This window comes from Myotis lucifugus, unplaced genomic scaffold, assembly GCF_000147115.1.
Source record: "Myotis lucifugus unplaced genomic scaffold, Myoluc2.0 scaffold_320, whole genome shotgun sequence".
In the NCBI taxonomy this organism is placed as follows: domain Eukaryota; kingdom Metazoa; phylum Chordata; class Mammalia; order Chiroptera; family Vespertilionidae; genus Myotis; species Myotis lucifugus.
In genome coordinates, this window is record NW_005871368.1 from 231,277 (window position 1) to 250,696 (window position 19,420).

At 43.1% G+C, this 19,420-nt stretch overlaps 1 protein-coding gene across 1 annotated transcript in view; it reads left to right on the forward strand.

Annotated features, from left to right (window-relative positions):
* FARP1 (FERM, ARH/RhoGEF and pleckstrin domain protein 1) overlaps positions 1-19,420 on the forward strand; it is a 224,164-nt gene that overhangs the window by 115,774 nt on the left and 88,970 nt on the right. Inside the window, exon 2 of the mRNA XM_023764187.1 lies at positions 12,641-12,745. Within this exon, the coding sequence (XP_023619955.1) occupies positions 12,641-12,745 (105 nt within the window). The remainder of the gene's footprint in view (positions 1-12,640; positions 12,746-19,420) is intronic.

A 19,420-nucleotide genomic window follows, 5' to 3' on the forward strand; every position in this document is an offset into this window, starting at 1 on the left:
CACATGGCCAGTTAATGCTGGTGAAGAGACAGTTTCCCTGCCAGTCCAGTCTTGTGTACTGTCGCCAGTTTGACGTATGTTCCCTGATCCGTAGAATGTCATTCTTTATCTTCTCATTTTCCTTTTAACGTTTTCCCTATGGTTGGCCTTTCATGAGTGATTTGCTTTTATGGCTTTTGGAAGCTGTCAGCTGTTTGAGCAACAGTTTCTTGAAGTAAAAATATATTCAAATTGGCTTTAGCATCTAGACCCCAGCTTATTGTTGTGTTTGTTAAAGACTGTGCTATTATAGTCTCTCCATGAGAATTGTAGGTTTAAAGTGTTTCCATTCATTCATCCATTCAGCAAATCTTTATGCGCACCCACTGCGTCTCATGCTGTTCTGATGAACAAAACAGATGAAGATCCATGTGCTAGCAGAGCCTGCCGTCTATCAGAGAAAGACAGCCACGTGTAAGAACCACTATAAAGAAATTCATTGTTTGGGATGCTACAGAGTGATAAGTGAAAGTGAAAAATGAAAAGAAATAGAGCAGAATAAGGGGGGTGGAGATGTGGGGGGCAAAGTACAGTTTTAAGTAGGGTGTTTAGGGTCAGCCCTACTGAAAAGCCAGCATTTGTGTAAAGATTGGAAAGAGGTGAGGGACTCATCCGTGAAGATTTCTGGGGGAGAAAGTGGTCCAGGCAGAGGGAGTAATCAGTGCAAAGGCCCTGAGGCAGGTGTGTGTCTGATATGCTCAGAAAGCAGCCAGGAGGCCTGTGTGGCTGGAGCTGAGTAAGTGAGAGGCAGAGAAATTTGATATGAGCTTGGACAGGTGACATGGGGTGGAGCACATGTCCCAGGATTTTGCTTTCCATTGTGAGGACTCTGGCATTTACTCTGAGTTTTGAGCAGAGAAGTGACACATCTGATTTAGTAGAAGATGACTGTTTCCGATAGAGCTGAGAAGCTTTTGGGGAATTTTTTATGGGTAAGTCAGATAGTAGTTGTAAGTGACCGAGGTCAAATGCAGCAGAGAAATACAAGGGGATTGTCATGAAAACATTTCATCAAGGTGTTCAAACAGGTAAATTTGAGGAGAATGTTATAAAAAGTAAGCCGAGTGGTTTCCAAGTTCTTGTGTGCCAGGACAGTGGGTGTGAATCAATCATTGAGCGATGCTTCCCCAAACTCTTCATGCGTGTGAGACTCCATGCGTAGAGGCGTTTGAGGGTGTGGGTGATCTGAAGTTTCCAGGTGAACCTGGTTTTCAGAGTCCCCTCGGAATCATGGCTGTGCTAGAATTAGTTCCTTAATTAAATCCTGGCTGCTGACCAGCATTCCTTCCTATTAAGTTTGTAAAAACTTAGAGAATCTGTGACGTCCGCCATGCAGAATGATCGTGTTTGTCAGCACTGCGGTTTATTAGCACTCAAGGGGCTTGTTGTCTGATACTTAAAGGAAAAATGTGTTTAATTCAGACTCTTGGCAGTCCTTCTGGCCGAGTATTTTTGGATGCACTTTCCATGCTTTTGCTATATACTTATTTGTTTCTTTTTCGCAAATCTAGGGTCTGTGTGCTTAGGGTTTGTCTTACTCTAGCAAGGTGCTGGTGGGAAGGGACTGTCATCAACAGTGAACACATAATTTTTTTTTTGCTTTTTAGTGGTTTTCCAGTTCATTGATCATAACAGAGCCCTCCTAACCCCCACCCACCACTCTCTCTTATAGACACTATCTCATTCCTCAACCCCTCATCAAAAGGTACTGGAATATAAGGGAAAGTATACATTTTATTTTATGGCGGTTAAAGTGTAGTAAGGCTTAGAAATACTCAAGAGGGAGTTTGCATAGCTACCAAACTTTGGAAATAACCTGGCAAAGGTTTCAATTAAAAATGAAGTATAATGGTTTATTGAGTACCTTCTAAATGTGGGCACTTTATGTGTCTTCATCTCATTTGCTTATCCTAGCTACTTCTTTAGGGGGTATTATTATTCCATTGTTCAGAGGGAAAATCCATGCCCAGGGAGGCCATTTAACTTGCCCAGACCACATAGATGGTAAGTGACAAATCAGGCATCGAAATTATGACCCAGTGAAACTCACTCTGTACTGCTCGCAAATGTAATCTCATACATTTTTATACCTAACTATAGAGGCCCGGTGCACGGAAATTCGCGGTATGGGGGGCAGGGGGGGGTGTCCCTCAGCCTGGCCTGCCCCCTCTCACAGTCCAGGAGCCTTCAGGGGATATCCTACTGACGGCTTAGGCCTGCTCCCCCTGGGGAGCGGGCATAAGCCACAGTCTGGCCTCCCTCTGTGGGAGGCGACTGGGCCAATCAGGGGAAGGCGCCGCCCCCATCACCCCGCTGCTGCCGCCACTGCCGGCCATTGTGGCTGCCTGCCCTCAGCCCTCGCAGCCACTGCGGCTTTGTCCAGAAGGACATCTGGAAGATGTCCGGTCTATCTGGTCTCATTGGCATATTACCCTTTTATTAGTATAGATAGTAATAGCCTTATTTATTGGAAGAGATGCAAAAGTTAGGTTTCCCTCTATTTTTATAATGAAAATTCTTTTTATGGTGCTTGGTTTTCTCTCCCGCGCCCCCCCCCCCTAAATTTACCAGTCCTTTCAATAGATTTTCAATATTTTTTAATTTTTTCAGCATTGTGATGAAACACACATAACATAATATTTACATTTATTTTAAGTGTTTGTAAGTGTACAGTTCAGTGGCATTAAGTACATTCACCTTGTTGTGCACCTATCACCACCATCCATCTCCATCGCCCTCTCTGTCTTCCCAAACTGAAACTCTGTGCCCACTGAATAAGAACTCCCATCCCTACCTCCTCCCAGGCCCTACTTTCTGTATCATCTGCTTTCTGTCTTTATTGCATATGCTTCTTGTACCTTTATTATAGACTTATTTGTAAGCTTTCTTTGCCCTAAATCTAGTGTGTGCTTACCTTAATCTGAGCATTCCAGTTTTTTAAAGGGAGAGAAGTATTAACTTTATGATTTCAACTCGGACCGCCTTGCAGATACACAAACCTGGAGCTGGAGCCCACTCCCACCTCAGTTACTTCCACTGTGAACAGAACATGAAACCTGAAAAGTATCCGAAAAAGAATGAAAAATAAATAGTATTGGTTCCGGAGGTTTTCTGGGTACTCCAGAGCCAAGAATTCTTAAAGGAGCCTGAAAGCCATGATTTACATATTTTCAAATTTAAAAGCCTTACGCTATAAAAATAATTTTAAATTCTCTGTTCAGGATTGAGAAAATGTTCCCATTCTCCCCACTGACTAATTGAAAAACACTAAAAATGTTTTCTGATTAAAGTGTCTGTTAACATCTAACAGAGTAGTTTTCTTTCATTTAATGTTCTTAGAGGTTCTCCAGGAACCTTAGAGATTGGTTTTGGAGGAAGTCTGTACTTCAGAAGCATGGTAGAAGAGGCCGGGGAAAGGCGGGAACCGGGAGCCACATTGGGTGGCTTTGTTCTACAGTCTTTACCTTGCTGTTCAGACGCTAAGCTAAATTCAATGAAGTACATACCTTACATTTTCCCTCGAAATACTAATGTTGGAAGCCAAGTGTGTGATACCAGGTGTATTTTCAGAAAGTTCAGGCTCAGCAGGCTGATGCACTTTTGAGGTTTAATTAGACCACTGAACCCAAAGAGAAAAGTGCCAAACGAAATAGACATAAGGAAAATGCACGCATTCTTCTGTTGCTGGGAAGGGTGTAATGCTTTCCTTGAGTCATAATCTGGTTTCTGCTCGCCTTATTCATTATTTGTGGGATAGTTTATTCCCTGCCTAATGGATATTTAAAGTAGCAAGAGGTTATGCAAAAATTTTTGTTGTCGTTGTTAAATTTTGGAAATTTTTACTCATCTCCTTCTAAAAGTGATTAAAAGACAATGAATTGCTCAAGGTGAAGAGCAGATTAAGCCAGCATTCTGAATAGCTGAATTCTCCATAGACATTTTTTCTTTTGCTCACTGCATTACAGGTTTGCAAGATAGCAGCAGAAATCCACTACTTCTTGAGTATGTGTGCGCACGCACGTATATGCATGTACACACGCACACACACATCACACAGCCTTGGCGTGAAGGAAGAAGGGCGGTTCTATATGAATGACGCTGTGGTTTTAACGTAGCTAAATTACAGCGAAGGAGCTGAAAGGGCCCATTCTCCTCTTGGCCTGGAGTCGGGACTCTGAAACCCAATCTGAAGTGTGTTTAATGAGTGTTCTGAACGCTGGGTCTCCGTGCAGAGGGGAACAAGGAGCACAGTGTGTCCTGGCAGACGGCGTGGCCACCCCTGGAGCCACAGGCAGGAGAAAGAATCGCTGCGCTTGTGGACCCAGTGGATGGGCAGGCCTAAACATTTAGCTACGTTCTCCCAGAATGAAGGCCTTGTCCCGGTTCCCCAGACTTGGGTCTTAAGGTTGCAGTTCCTGTTCTTGCTCTGGTTGGCATTGCACAACCATCGTGATCACACCGTGTGCTGACCAGGCTACCACCAGGTCTGCTGTTTGGCTTTTGAGTGATTTTCTTGCCTCCCCCTTCTCCTCCTGCATCGCTAATACCCAGGAGAGCTTACTGAGTACTGGATGCCATCCTAAGAGCTCAATGTCTGCTATGTCATTTAATCCTCACCACACCCCAATGAGATGGTTCAGCCATTATTCCCACTCTACGGAAGAGAAAACTGAGGCCCAAAGGGGAACTTGCCCAAGGTCATACTGCCATGGGATTGGCAAGAAGGCAGCCCCCAATTTGTATTCTTAGTAATTATATTACACAGCCGTTCCCAGTCACTGAGGGGCTGGGCAAACAACACAAGAAACATCTCGCCCATTTCAGCTATTCCATTTCTGTCTTTTAAAGATTTATTTTTAATTATATATATTTTTAAATATATATTTTTTTATTTTAGAGAGGAAGGGAGAGGGAGAGAGAGATAGAAACATCAATGATGAGAGAATCATCAATTAGCTGCCTTCTGCACGCCCCCTGCTGGGGATTGAGCCCACAACCCGGGCATGTGTCCTGAAAAGGAACCAAATAGTGACCTCCTGGTTCATAGGTCGATGTTCAACCACTGAACTACATCAGCCGGGCTCTCTGGCCTTTATCAATCTAAGTTAAACCCTTAAGATCCTTATGTCATTCTTGCATCATTTCCTCCCCTTGTGGGTGTCTCCGTGCAGAAGGCACATGTTCAAGTGCTGGAAGTTGAACTGAGCATTAAATGTCTCCTGTCTTCTCCTCGTTACCATCTCTTTGTCCGCGGGCTTAGTTTCTAGGAATTTTCAACTGTATCTTTAAGCTCTTCTAGTGCGAGTTTTCTTTCTGCTCTGCTATTTTTACTTCTAACAGCTCTTTCTTGTTATCCAAATGTTCCTCATTATAACCTTCTGGGTTTTTATTTTTAAGTTGTAAACTCTTAGCTATATGAGGATACAAATTACAGTGTTTTTAAAAAGTTTTTTACTCTACCCTGCATCATCGAAAGTACCTGGCATCTCCCATTTCTGACTTTCGGGGGAGTTCTGCGTAATTTGGCTGCTTCCTGTTGCCGACTCTCTCTCCTGTCTTCAGTAATTAGACGTCAGCTTCTTCCTCTGTCATCTTCTAGAATTTGGGAGAAATTTCTCACCTGCTGTCCCTCCTTTCATTTTCTCTGTGTTCTATGAATTTATTCCTTTTTCCCGTTTTCATTATTTGAGTGTTTGTTTCCGCAGGCTTCCTGGGTATTGTGGAGAAAAGCGGCATGTATTCAGCCTGCCATATTGAGCCACAAGCCCAACATTCTTTCCATCAGTTATAGTGAGTCTAGTCTAGCAATGGCCTTCTGCTAAAATTTCTAAGAAAATGTGCTTTACAGACACATAGGTGGGTTCCTGTAGATTTCTCAAATTGCACTCTCTTTGAACTTCTACTTGCTTGATAGCTCCTGACTGTGTGCACAGGGGCGGGGAAGGTGACACCCTGGACGGACAGCTGGGGGTGGGGGTGGGGGTGGATGCGGTGTGAGCTGTGTGACTGCTGAGCCTGAATCCCACCCTTTCTACCTCACCTTGTGGAAGGATCTCAAAAGAGAATATTTTGTAAAAAGAGCTTCAGTTAGAGAGCATCATTCACATCCAAAGCAACAATAGTAAAAAGAGGAACACCTCTTAACAGGAACAATGAATTGCCTCCCATAATGAGTCCACTACTTGTTGAATATATTTGATTGTCAAATTAGAGAAATGTTGAAGGCCAGAGTTTTTATCTCGAATCTGTTTTCTGGGTTATTAATCTGTTTTAAGCCCTTTATTTGAAAGGGACAGTGCGGGACATGAGTGCTTTGTCCCTGCAGCTCTGGAGGCTAGAAGTCCAAAATCAAGGAGTTGTCAGGGCCACTTTCCCTTTGGTACCCTTGCAGTTTCTCATGGGAGCCATCAGTCCTCAGGGTTCCTTGGATTGCAGCTGTATCGCTTCAATCCCACCTTGCATTCAAAGCATAGGCTTCTCACCAGCAGCAGCAGGGAGCCTGTTAGAAATTCAGATCCTCAGCCACCACCCCAGCACCTGCAGCTTATCAAGGTCCACAGATGATGAGTGGGTCCATAAATCAGAGAAGTGCTGCTCGGAGCCACCTCCAGCAGCATTCGAGGGCAGAATAGGCAGGGGCCCCGGTATGGACTCTGCCCTTGGGGACAGTGTCACACAGCGCGTAGATGTGGTAGCCAGGCTTTGCATTCTGTGACAATGCTGAGGCATGCCTTTGGGGCTGGGAAATGGACCTCCTCCTCTTCAATGTCAACCCATTGGCCTGCCATGAATTCTGTAAACGAACATTTCCCCATCACGGTAGCAGCAACAATGGCAGAGAACTTGTGTTGTGGGCCAGACCCTTTGCCAAACACTTTGGGGTCATTGCTTTATTTAGTTTTCATTGATCCTAGGAAGTAGATAGTATTTCTAGTCCTTTCCTGACTCCATGTGCTGTGGACTGAACTGTGTCCCCACCCCCTCCCCAACTCATAGGTTCTAGCCCTAATCCCCAGTATGGCTGGATTTGGAGCAAGGTCAAATAAGGTCATAAGGTGAAGCCCTGATCCTGGTCAAGAGGATTAGTGTTTTTCTAAGAAGAGATGCCAGAGAGCAAATACTCACTCACTCACCTACCCGCCTCCTCTAACATAGCACTTACCATATATTCTAATTTACCTGGTTATTTGTCTCCACCCCAACTCAGAAAGAGGCATTTACCTTCTTGATTTCCATTCCCACAGCACCTAGCACAGCGCCGGCACAGGGCAACTTGCTTGATAAATGTACCCCAGGTGCCCCAAACCGTAGTAGTTATTAACACTTCCACTCACCTGGTGGCACACTGCCAGAGAGCCTGAGGAAACCTGCAGTTATAACGGCCTAAGATCACACATGTTGAAGGTTAGTGAATTATGGGGATTTGAACAATATTCTAATAAGCTTTAATGGTGGCAGAAAGGGGGCCAAGGCCCTTGAGAAGAGACCCTTCCCTTCAGCTGGATGAGAGCATGGCCTGGTTGCCATGGAGATATTGATCCCAAAACAGAGCTCTCTGAAACTTGTGCAGATGCAGATTTTATAAACCTGGTCAAAGGTCATCTTGATAGTTTTGTCTATGAGGTTATATGAGAAAGGCAGAGCCTTAGCTCGTATTCAGTGGGACGCACCATTTTTCAGACCCTTAGAGAGGGAGGAGAAGACACCCCCAACCCAGAAAGAATTGTGTCTTTATTCTTTTAGAGGAGGAAAAGAACTACTCCCTCATAAAACTTTATGGGACAGAAATTACCCGAAGGCACAGACATATTTTAAAAGCACCATAAACTAAAGCAACTTTGGTTCAGTTTTTAATAGCTTGAAGCTGTATGTGAATGTTCATACTGTTTATTATTCAGTGCTTTCTTGCCAGACATCCCCCAAGAATGTAAACCTCCTCCTAAAACTTAATTTTGTAGGATTGCGTGAAAAGCCAATTCAAAAGGCAGAAAGCATAGGGACATGCAGTTTGAAATCAGCCATTTTATTTGTCCACTAGATTAAAATTCAAATGCCTTTTGGAGCATAATTAATTCAGGTTTTCAAATGATGCCTAAATAACTTGGTTTCCTTCCTTATATATGACAGCTTATATAGCCATAATATAAATGTGTGTGTGTGTGTGTGTGTGTGTGTGTATCTTAAAGTAAGTTACTATTTGAAAAAAAAATCCCTTTACAGTTGAATTTTCCTCAGGATCTCTACTTTCTGTTCTCCCAGTTTAATCTATACTGTTGCCACTTTTACCCCCATTCAGATTTTATTGACTGACTTGCACGTTCATTTTAGCAATAAGGGGCTAGTGGATTGGTAGCTTTTAAACCCCAGCATCAATTTTCCGTGCAGAGCCTGCACCAAATGTATAATTTGTGGTTACTTCCACCAATGTTTATTTTATGACTTTTTTGCCAGACACATAGACGAGCTCTTTGTGCTGAGAAATATTAGTGCACATGTGGATAGTCACACACTCTTCCCATGTGATGGCTCCTCTGCACAGCCTCTCCGCTTGAGCCGGATCCAGCCCCTCAATCTTGTTTTAAGATCTAATGTGAAGTAAACAGATTCTGTTGTGAGTGACCCTCCTCAGTTGATTATACTAATGCGAACCCTATTCCTCAGTTCCTTTCCCCTGCCCTTTCCTCTTGCACTTTTTTTTTATTGTGGCAAAATAGACATAACATAAAATTTATCATTTCAGCCATTTTTAAGTATATAATTCAGTGGCATTAAGTACATTCAGAATGTTGTGTGGTCACCACCACTATCCATTTTATGTTCTGTGATATGATTCTGAACAGAATTACTTTTAGTGTGAAGCTCAGAAATTCATTGGAGACGAGTGTAGAGAATGACTGAGGGAGAAAATCCACAGGAAGAGGAAGTAGAGGGGTAGTTTTTCATAAAGAATGAGGATGCAACTCTTCTTCCCTCCTCCAAGATGTTTTCTCGGTAGAATTTGGCCCTTGTGCATGGATACGCCCAGGCAGTTCTATCCCAGCTCCTAGAAGAAAGGGAACTGGGTCCTTGAGCTTGGGAATCCTGATGTCTAGGAGCATTTTCAACCATTGTGCCCGGCACACATTTGTGGTGTTAATGCTGAGGGCCACTTTACCCATGAAATTGTCATGGAGTGGTTACATTAAAACCATAAATACTTTCTAGTGAAGCTCCCTGAATATCACCAGCTTTCATAGGGAAATTCAGGCATCTGTTTTATGATGATTGTTAGGAGCTATAATATCATTCAAACTCTAAATTCATTTCTCCCTATATAAAAATGTTGGCATCATAGAGAAGTCATTTCATACAAAGGATTTTTACAACATAATAAACTTTAAGGAAATTGTTAAGAATTGAGACCAGATTTGTATCATCAGCTAGATTCCAGGCATCTATTTCCAGCCCCTTATTTTTACCAGTATATGCTGGATACATTCACAAAACGCTCCGCTGACTCAGTTCAGGTGGAAAGTCCCCCTTGCCTGAGGCACTTAGTTGAACAGCATGTCTTTAAAGACATCCATTGTATATTGATTCTTTTGTTTATTTGGACTTCCAGCGTGGAATTGTAAAGTCTCATGATGAAGCTCTTAAATTCACTTATTTCCAGGGATTCTTTGGAAATGTGAGTGCTTGCCAGCTGGTCAGATCATTGATAGTTTGTTTTTTAACAAATAGGAAATGTCAAGAGTTGTGAGGAAGAAGGATTGTGAAACTGGCTTGTGGTCTTCTCTTTGACAAACTTGTTATGATATAGGAATGCTTCCACAACTTCTTAGGCCCAGACCTTTGTTTATAATGTTCTTATTAATGCTTGCAGATTTTACCAGACAGAGAGGAGGGTCTAGAACAGTGATGGCGAACCTTTTGAGCTCGGCGTGTCAGCATTTTGAAAAACCCTAACTTAACTCTGGTGCCGTGTCACATATAGAAATTTTTTGATATTTGCAACCATAGTAAAACAGAAGATTTATATTTTTGATATTTATTTTATATATTTAAATGACATTTAACAAAGAAAAATCAACCAAAAAAATGAGTTCGCGTGTCACCTCTGACACGCGTGTCATAGGTTCACCATCACTGGTCTAGAACGAAGAGCTGTGTGTCAGTTACTCGTGTAGCTCTTTGGGGGCAGGAGTGAGAACTTGAACCCAGGACCTGCTTTAGCTTGGCTGAGGAATTCCCAAGTGCTCTCAGCATGACTGGTTAGGGCACAGTGTGTCCCAAAGAGAGGAAAAATAAGATTGGTGACCTGTAATCCATGTGGCTCTTCAATCCACTGGATAAATGCAGGTGTATATGGGCAGCAGGGGGTGGGGTATGATTGATAGAAGAGAATGGGTTACATTCAATGGCCTGTTACTCCTGCCTTCGATCGGTACAAGTAAAATGACTCTACCAGTAACCCTTGGACCAGGCATTCAAAGTCTAAAGCCTGGCGAGTTTGGAATTATCCATGGAGAATATTACACACCATTAGATGGCTGTGAATATCTTCTGGATTTCAATGATGAGGAATTATGGGAGCATAAATTGGTAGCTGTTTAAAAAGAGGGCCCAGCCTGTGGGACTCAGTGGATCGACCTATGAACCGGGAGGTCATGGTTTGATTCCTGGTCAGGGCCTATGTCTGGGTTGCTGGTTTGATCCCAAGTGTGGGGTGTGCAGGAGGCAGCCCATCAACAATTCTCTCTCATCATTGATGTTTCTATCTCTGTCTCCCTCTCCCGTCCTCTCTGAAATCAAGAAAAGTATTTTTTTTTTAAAGAAGGTGCTTTATTGCTGGACACTGAAGCACCTGTGATGGCTCCTCAGGTCACGCTGGGGCAGGCTAATGGACTTGCTGGTCTCCTGGGTTACTAATTGGTTCCTCAAAGAGGAGGTGAAACTAGAAAAGCAGTAACTGGAGATGATCATGTCTTTGAAACATTTTTCTTTCAGTGTTTGTTCTGTGTGGTAGGGTTGGGTCTATTTTACTAGTGGGACACTAGGAGTCCGCTGGAGAGTGAAGGGAAACCAATATGATTCTAAACTGTTAGGGTAGAAAATGGTTTCTTACATATCATACTAGAGGCCCAGTGCACAAATTTGTGCACGGGTGGGGTCCAGCCAGCCCACCCCTGATTGGGGCTGATAAGGCTGAGCCAGCAGGGAGAGGGGACGCGGATGGTTGGCTGGCTACCCCTGCCCCCTGGTTGAACTCCTGGTCGAACTCCAGATGGAGGGGACAATTTGCATATTAGCTTTTTATTATATAGGATTCTCTTTGCTTATAGATTCAGTGTATAGAAAATACACACGCAGCGTTGATTTTAACAGGCATTGTTAGAGTGTCAGATGCCTTGTTAGGCAATGGCAATAGAAAGGTGAATAAATAACTCAGAACCTAATCAGAGAGACAGACTCATAGCTCTTTAATTTATATAATATTGTGGAATGAGTAACTTTTCTTGATTTGTTTATTCATTCATTTTAACAAAATTGGTTGGTCTTTAAGCGTTGTAGATACAGGATTAATAAAATATGGCCTTTCCCTTCAATGGATGGGTAGTCTAGATGTAGACTAGATGAGAGTCTGCACAGAGTATTATAATAACCAAGAGAAGAAAGCCCTAAGTTTTACCGTATTCCTAGGGAGAGAGACACAGGGCAGGGTTTCAGGGGGATCCTGAGTTGAAAACTGATGTCCACACAAAACCTGCACACAATTATAGGAGCTTTATTCATAATTATAAAAACTTGAGCAACCACGGTGTTCTTCAATAGGTGAATGCATAAACAAACTGTGGTCCATTCAATGGAATATTCAGTGATCAAAAGAAATGAGGTGATCAAGGCAGGAAAAGATATAAAGGAAGCTTAAATGCACATTGCTAAGTGAAAGATGACAATCTGAAAAGTCTCCATACAGTACTTTGTGATTCCAACTATATGGCAATCTAAAAAAGTCAAAACTACAAACACAGTAAAAACATTTATGGTTGCCAGGGGTCAAGGAGGAGGGAGATAAAGGTTGAATGGATAAAGCACAGTGGATTTTTGGGATGATGGATACATGATAATACACATTTGTCAAACTGCATAGAACTATGCAACACAAAGAGTGAACCTTAATGTAAACAGTGGGTTTCAGGTGATAGTAATGTGTCAATGTTGGCCCAATAATTATAGCAAATATATCACACTAATGCAGTGACTTTCAGCCTTTTAATCTTATAAACATAAACTAATTACTAAAATTCTTCGGCAGACCAAAAAAAATTGTATTTTTTGCCAATCTGACAAAAAATATGTATAATTTTGATTCATTCACACCAGGCAGCTGTTGTTGTCATTTTTTAATTTGACAATCTAAGGGAAAAGAGGTCGGTGCCCTTGACCAACTATCAGGTATTAACATGTTTTAAAAATGCTTGCGGCACACCAGTTGAAAATCGCTGCACTGATGCAAGATGTGAATAACGGGACACTGTGTGTGTGGCAGGGAGCGGTGTCTGGGAACTCTCTGTGCTCCTGCCTGTCTCAAGGGAATAACGCCTCTTGTTTCTCTTCCCAGCAAAGAGCCCCAGGGAAAGTGTTGCTGGATGCAGTTTGCAACCACCTCAACCTCGTGGAGGGCGACTATTTTGGCCTCGAGTTTCCTGACCACAAGAAGATCACGGTAAGGGGTGTCATGTTGATGTTGCTATTTTATTATCTGTTTGACTTGGGAGAAGGGAGTAATCAGGATCTTTTCTTGACCGTACAGAAATATACAGAGGAAAAACACCCAGAGAGCGTCTTTAATCTTTTTCTGAAAGTAATGTGTGCACAGCATTAGCACATTCAAAGAGAATACACATGAAGGCTCTCTCCCTCTCACTCTTTCCCTCATCTCTCCCTCTGGGACCTTTACCAGTTTCTTATGTATTCTTCTGATCAAAGTACACACACACACACACACACACACACACACTCTTACACTTGTATGCTTTTCATACTTTTCCCCATTAATATATCACAGAGATCTTGCCTTTTCAGGACACAGAATTCATTTCCTCCTTTTTAAAATAGCTTTATGCCATTCCAGTGAATGCATATGCCATAATTTACCAGCTCTGTTGTAAATGATGGGACACAGGTTGTCCCCAATCTTTTCTGTTACAAAGGATGCTGCAGTGAAGATTCTAGTGCATTTTTATGTTTGCTCTCATGGCCAAGTATTTCTGTAGTTCAGATCCAAAGGCATGGAATTGCCTAATCCATGGGTCTGACTATATCACGTTTGCTAAATACAGGGTGAGGCAAAAGTAGGTTTACATTTGTGAGTACGCAAAACACAGTTTATTCTTTTTTAAAATTTTTTATTGTTGAAAATATTACACATGTCCCCTTTTTTCCCCCCATTGACTCCCTGTAGCACACTCCCATCCCCCTCCACAAGCCCTCCACACTTTATTCTTGTATTATTATTTATTGATTATTATATTTTCTATGTGAACAACTATAAACCTACTTGTGCCCCACCCTGTATGTCCTATTGTTCTTTTACAACATAGCTTACTGTTATATATTTCTCTTCTGGCTGGTGGCACCTTTTAGGCTATATCTGAATCTGTCTTTTATTAGACACCCTTTTAGACTATAAGTTCATTGATTGCATTTCTGTTCATTCTTTCATTGATTACCTGCTGAGTCCCTAGAATTTTTGTTGGAGATCCAATATTAGTGAGATGCAGGGACTGAATAACCCAGGCAGGGCATCAGGTTTATCCAGTGACCGGTACAGGGCAGGTGACAGGTGCTGCCTGGAGCCAGGGGGCATTGGACAGTGGGGACAACAAACAACATTTGTTTTAAGAAATCGCCCAGATACTGCAAAACTGGGTGGTCCGTTCAGCAACCTGCAAATCAGATAGAGTGTAGAAGTGAGGGGGAGAGGGCTTTGGTGAAGGAAGAGAGAGAGAGGTGCTTGAAAGATAAGGACTTTTTGTACCATTGCTGTCCAAATGAAATATGAGCCACATACATAATTTCACATTTTCTAGTAGTTATGTTTAAAATGATTTAAAAAGTGAAATTAACTTAAAAGTTTATTTAGTTTAATATATCCTAAACATGTAATCAACACCAAAACTATAAATAAGATATTTTACCTATTTTTACACTAAGTCTTCGAATCTGGTGTGTATTTGACACAGACCAGCCATATTCCAAGTGCTCAGTAGTCGCACGCAGCTGGCGTCCATGGTGTTGGGTGGCACAGTTCTGTACCCAGCTAATGCGTTTGGGAAACTGTGGATGCGTTTTAAAGGGAACACGATGTGAGCCGATGTATGGCTTAGAAAGAGAACTGTGGCCACGTTGGAAAAGAACAAGAGTGGAGTCAGCAAAGCTGTCAGGAGCTCCCAGCATCTCAGGTGGGAGATGGTGCAGACAGAACCGAGGCAGAATCACAGAGAGGGCTGCAGCGGGGTGAGGGGGATGAATTCAAGAGCTTGGGGGGTGGGGTTAGGGATATGATTGAATGGAATCGCGTGTGAGGGAAAGAGGGCTCATTGTACATGGGTTTTCCCACTTTGCCATTTGTGTGGACAGTGGCGCCAGTCACTGGAGAGGCAAAGCCTCAGAGAGACCATGTCTGTAAAGAGGTGAAGACACGAGTTCCACCAGGACATGAGGAGTCGGGTGTCCATGGAGATGTCCAGTGGGCAGTACCCGTAGGTGTATCTGCTGGAGCACAGGAAGGAGATCGCAGCTGAAAACCAAGAATCCTAAAGTTATTTTAAATAGTAATTGAAGCTCTGAAACTAGATGAGAGAGTAGAACGTGAGCAGGAGGCAAGAGGGGAACACCAGCGTTTAAGGGATGGATAAACAAGGACGGACCCTCAAAGGAGTAGAGAGAGAGAGGAGAACCAGAGAGGGAACCGTCGAGTAAGGGGAGACAGCATTGCAGGGAAGGAGGAGAGGAGGGAGGTGGTAAATGAGTGAATCTGTCATGTACCTAGAAATGGGCGCAAGTTTTGTTTTCTTAACGTATTCCTACCTCTAAATACTCTTTGCCCATTTTCTAGTGCTTACGTTAAATTGAAGCTTCCCTGACTCCCCGGCCTTTTTCTGATGTGGCAAATGACCACCGAGGGGCAGAATGTAATTCCAGGTTCATTTATTCATCTAAGAATGATTTTGTGCCTACACTGTGTCAGTCATCACTCTTCATCCTGTAGAAGACACGTGATCTAAAGTGACAGCAAGAAGTAGTTATGGTCTCCATTCATTAGAAGTGCACAACTTTAGGAAGACAGACGAGGAAACAAATAATAACAATATGATGTTGCAAGTTCTATGGAACATTGTTTCATAAACTTATTTTATGTGAAAATAGTGATTCTCAAAGCCCTTGAAGACCTGATATTTCCTTATTTCTGACAACCCTGCCTGAATTACTGCAGGGTCCTTACGGCTTTTTCGCCTACAGTATATCTTGCCCCGTTCCGGTCCAGCTGGAGTTGCCTTTCTAAACTGTAAATTAGTGGCGAGGGGACTGAGCCTCGGAGACTTGTTCCATATCTGGGCCAGCCAACTAGCTAATGGCAGAGCTGGGATTCTGGTCTTGTTCCTCTGGCTCCGAGTTCAGTGCCTTTGCTGTATCTGTGGGTGCTTCTTTTTGCTAGAATTTACAAACATATTGATCTTCCTGGGCATCTCCAGGGCTGACTTCTTTCATTTTATCTGGGTTGATTTTTGTGATTTCACTGCTTCCTTCTAGAGCTGTTTAGAAATACGTTCAACTGCCAAATTCAGAAAAGCCAATAATGATGAGATACAGAAATAGTGTTTGTCATATATAATACAAATAACAGCATCCACAGGAGTGGTTACCACAGGCCAGACCGCCCCAGTCCCTGTGGTACCACAGTGAACATGGCTCACATTCTAAAGGAGGGACCAGCAAATGTCCTTGGTAAAGAGCCAGCTAGTCAATACCCTATATAGGTTTTGCAGGCCAGAGGGTCTCTGCCATAACTATTCATATCTGCCCTTGTAATACAGAAGCAGCCACAGACAGTAGACAATGAGTGGATGTGACTTCGTTTCAATAAAACTTTACTGACAATACAGAAAAGCCCTAATCTGCCAACACCTGCTCTGGAGAGTAATAAACTCTGTGCGAGGCATCGTATTAGGTTTGCTCAGAGTATTTTATTCGTTCCAGGTAGGCCCATTATAATCCCCTTTTCTTAAAGAGGTCAAGTCATGTTCCCAAAAGGCGCACAGCTAGGAAATGCCAGAGCTGGGATTCTAGTCTGAGCCTATCTAAGGACAGCCGTGCTCTCGGTCACCATTCCAGTCTTGCCATATATCTGTATTTCGCTCCCTGTCCATAGCAAAGTCCCAACCCGAGAGCTAATGTCATAAAATATAAAACTGGGTTGTTTTGACAAATTGATCTGGATGGTGTAAGAGATTGCAGAGGGTACTCGAAGGGCTCCTGGGGCCCTGGGCAAGCTCTGCTTCTTGACCTTGGTGCTGGTTCTGTGGGTGCAATCAGTTTGTACAGATTCAGTGAGCTGTACACTTTTCACATGTACATTTTCTATATGTGTGTGTATAACCTGTATTCGTGTATATATAAAATAAAAGTTTACCCCGAAGTGCAATGAGATAAAAGCACACAGGAGCAGAAATCATGACCGAAAAGCACCCAGGGGCCAGCTTAGGGAACCTATTTTGGAAAAGCCAAGGCTAAGTCTTAATTGGATGACCTGAGGAGGAGCCACTCACTGTGAGAGCAATAAACTCTAGCTGCATCCTTACCTCTGCTCTCAGTAAAGCAGCTTCACAATTTAAGATTTGTGTCATAGAGTTTTGGTCTCCTTCCCAGATTCTGTCGAAGTGCCGGCTTTCTAGCCGGGTGGTCTGGTAGCGGTAGATGAGAGCAACTCCAGTCAGCCTGCCAGCCCTCACATCGCCGCTCTGCCTCCCAGCAGCGGGGCGACTGGGGCAGGTGGCAGGCCTCACTGAGCCGCACTTTTCTCCTGGGTAGAATGGAGATTTGGTGCCCACCTTGTGGGGCTTTGGAAAGGATCAAACATGATCTCTATTGGCACATGCCTGGGGCCTATTAAAGTGTTCAGAAAGCGTTAGCTGTGGAAATATTATTGTTGTCATCATTTTTTTTATTGTGTTCAAAAACAGATAACATAAAATTTACCATCTTAACTATTTTTGTTGTTGTTAATCCTTACCCGAAGTTATTTTTTCCATTGATTTTTAGAGAGAGTAGAAAGGGAGGAGGGAGGAAAAGAGAGAGAGAGAGAGAGAGAGAGAGAGAGAGAGAGAGAGAGAGAGAAATATCAATGTGAGAGAGACACATCAATTGGTTGCCTCCCACATTCACCTCATAAGGGTCGGGATGGAACCCACAACCCAGATACGAGCCCTTGACTGGGAATCGAACCCGTGACCCCTCAGTGCGCTGACGGACGCTCCAACCACTGAGCACCACTGGCCAGGGCCCATCTTAATTTTTTTTAAGTCTACAGTACAGGAGCATTAACTATATTCACATTGTTGTACAACAGATCTCTGTAACCCATCTTGCAAACCTGAAACTCCATACCCATTAAATAGCAACTTCCTTTTCCTCCTCCTCCCACTCCCTGGCAGCCCCCATCCTATTTGCTGTATCTATGAATTTGGCTACTCTAGGAACCTCATATGAGTGGAATCACATAGTATTTGTCCTTTTGTGACTGGCTTATTTCACTTAGCATAATGTCCTCAGTGTTCATCATGTTGTAGCATATTAGCATATGACAGAATTTCCTAGCTTTTCAAGGCTGAGTAATGTTCCATTGTGCAGTTCCACCACATTTTACTTATCCGGTCACCTGTTGGTGGACACTCAGGTTGCTCCCACCCCTCTATTACTGTGAACAATGCTGTGATGGACATGTGTGTGTCGTCATTGTGATTGTCATTGTGTGCTGTTATGTCTGTCAAGTTCTATTTGAGAGGCTACTCACATCACTGCCAAAATAAGACGAAGCATGATTGGCCTCACAATGCCCAAATGTGGGCTGTCACCATGCTTTCTGCCCCTTTATCTGCGTGTGATGTGTGGGAAGCCTCACAGTCTCTGACATACAAGGTTATGGACCTTTCTCCCTAGGTGGTCAATTCAGGCAACTTGCCTTCCATCCCAGCCTTCTGCCCCTTTTCTCGTCATTTTTATCATGTACATAGCCACATCAGAGCATTCTTTATTATAAGGCTTTAAAAAGCTAAAGGGACATGAGTGCTCTCCCCTGGTCCGAGATGTGTTTCTCAAGATTGGAAATACACTGGTGATAATTAGGAAGGAATCAATTATGCTCTACCCTGAACTAGACTTGTTCAGGCCTGTCAGTTGATGGAGCTGATTGCTGCACTTACATGCGAGTTTGGCCTGCTGTTCCCTTGAGCCCAGGCAGCCATCCCCAGGAGATTGCCCTGCAGGAGCAGAGAAGTCTTTTTAATCAGCTTTTAAAAAATTGCTTGGTCTTCCCGTGGTAGAAACACTATTGATCCTAGGAATCAAGACCCTGTACTTAATATGCCAGCTAATTGGTACCTGGCTGGTAAAAGCCCAGGAAGACATTAGATTGCCTGTCCTTGAGCTTCTGTGTGCCGTGGACTCTGCCATAAACCTAAATATAGCTCATTTCTCTTTTGTATTAGGCATCTGCAAAAAGAGCCAGGAAGTAAATATGTCAGGCTTTGCAGGCGATACTGTTGCTATAGCAACTATCCCGCTCTGCCACTGCAGCACAAAGCAGCCACAGACAATATCTAAACAAATGAGTGTGGTTGTATCCTGATAAAACTTTACTTATGGGCATGGATGTTTGAATTTTATAGAGTTTTTATAGGCTGTATCAAAGCACGTGGTAGGCTGGATTTGGCTCATGGGTATCAGTTTGCCAATCCCTGCTTTATATTTCTCCGAGGTAGGTATTTTATCACTCACATTTCAAAGCGAGCACACTCAGAGAGGTCACTTGCCCACTACTTAACAATGACCTGGAAACCCAGGTTGATAACCAGGATGCACACGCGGGCCCGCCTCAGTGTAAGCGCTCTCTGCCACACTTGGCTACCTTCCTCCAACTCAAATGGCTGCACACACCTCATCTGCAGAGATGGGCGTATAATTAAAATCTATGTCATTAGCCTGTTGAGGATCGTGGGAAAAGCTCTGCATTGTGGCCTATAAATCTCCATTTAAACATTTGCTTTGTTGTTTAGCAGCTGGGTAGATTCTGAACTTCTGGGATTAATAAATGACAGTTGTACAAGGTTACCATACGGAT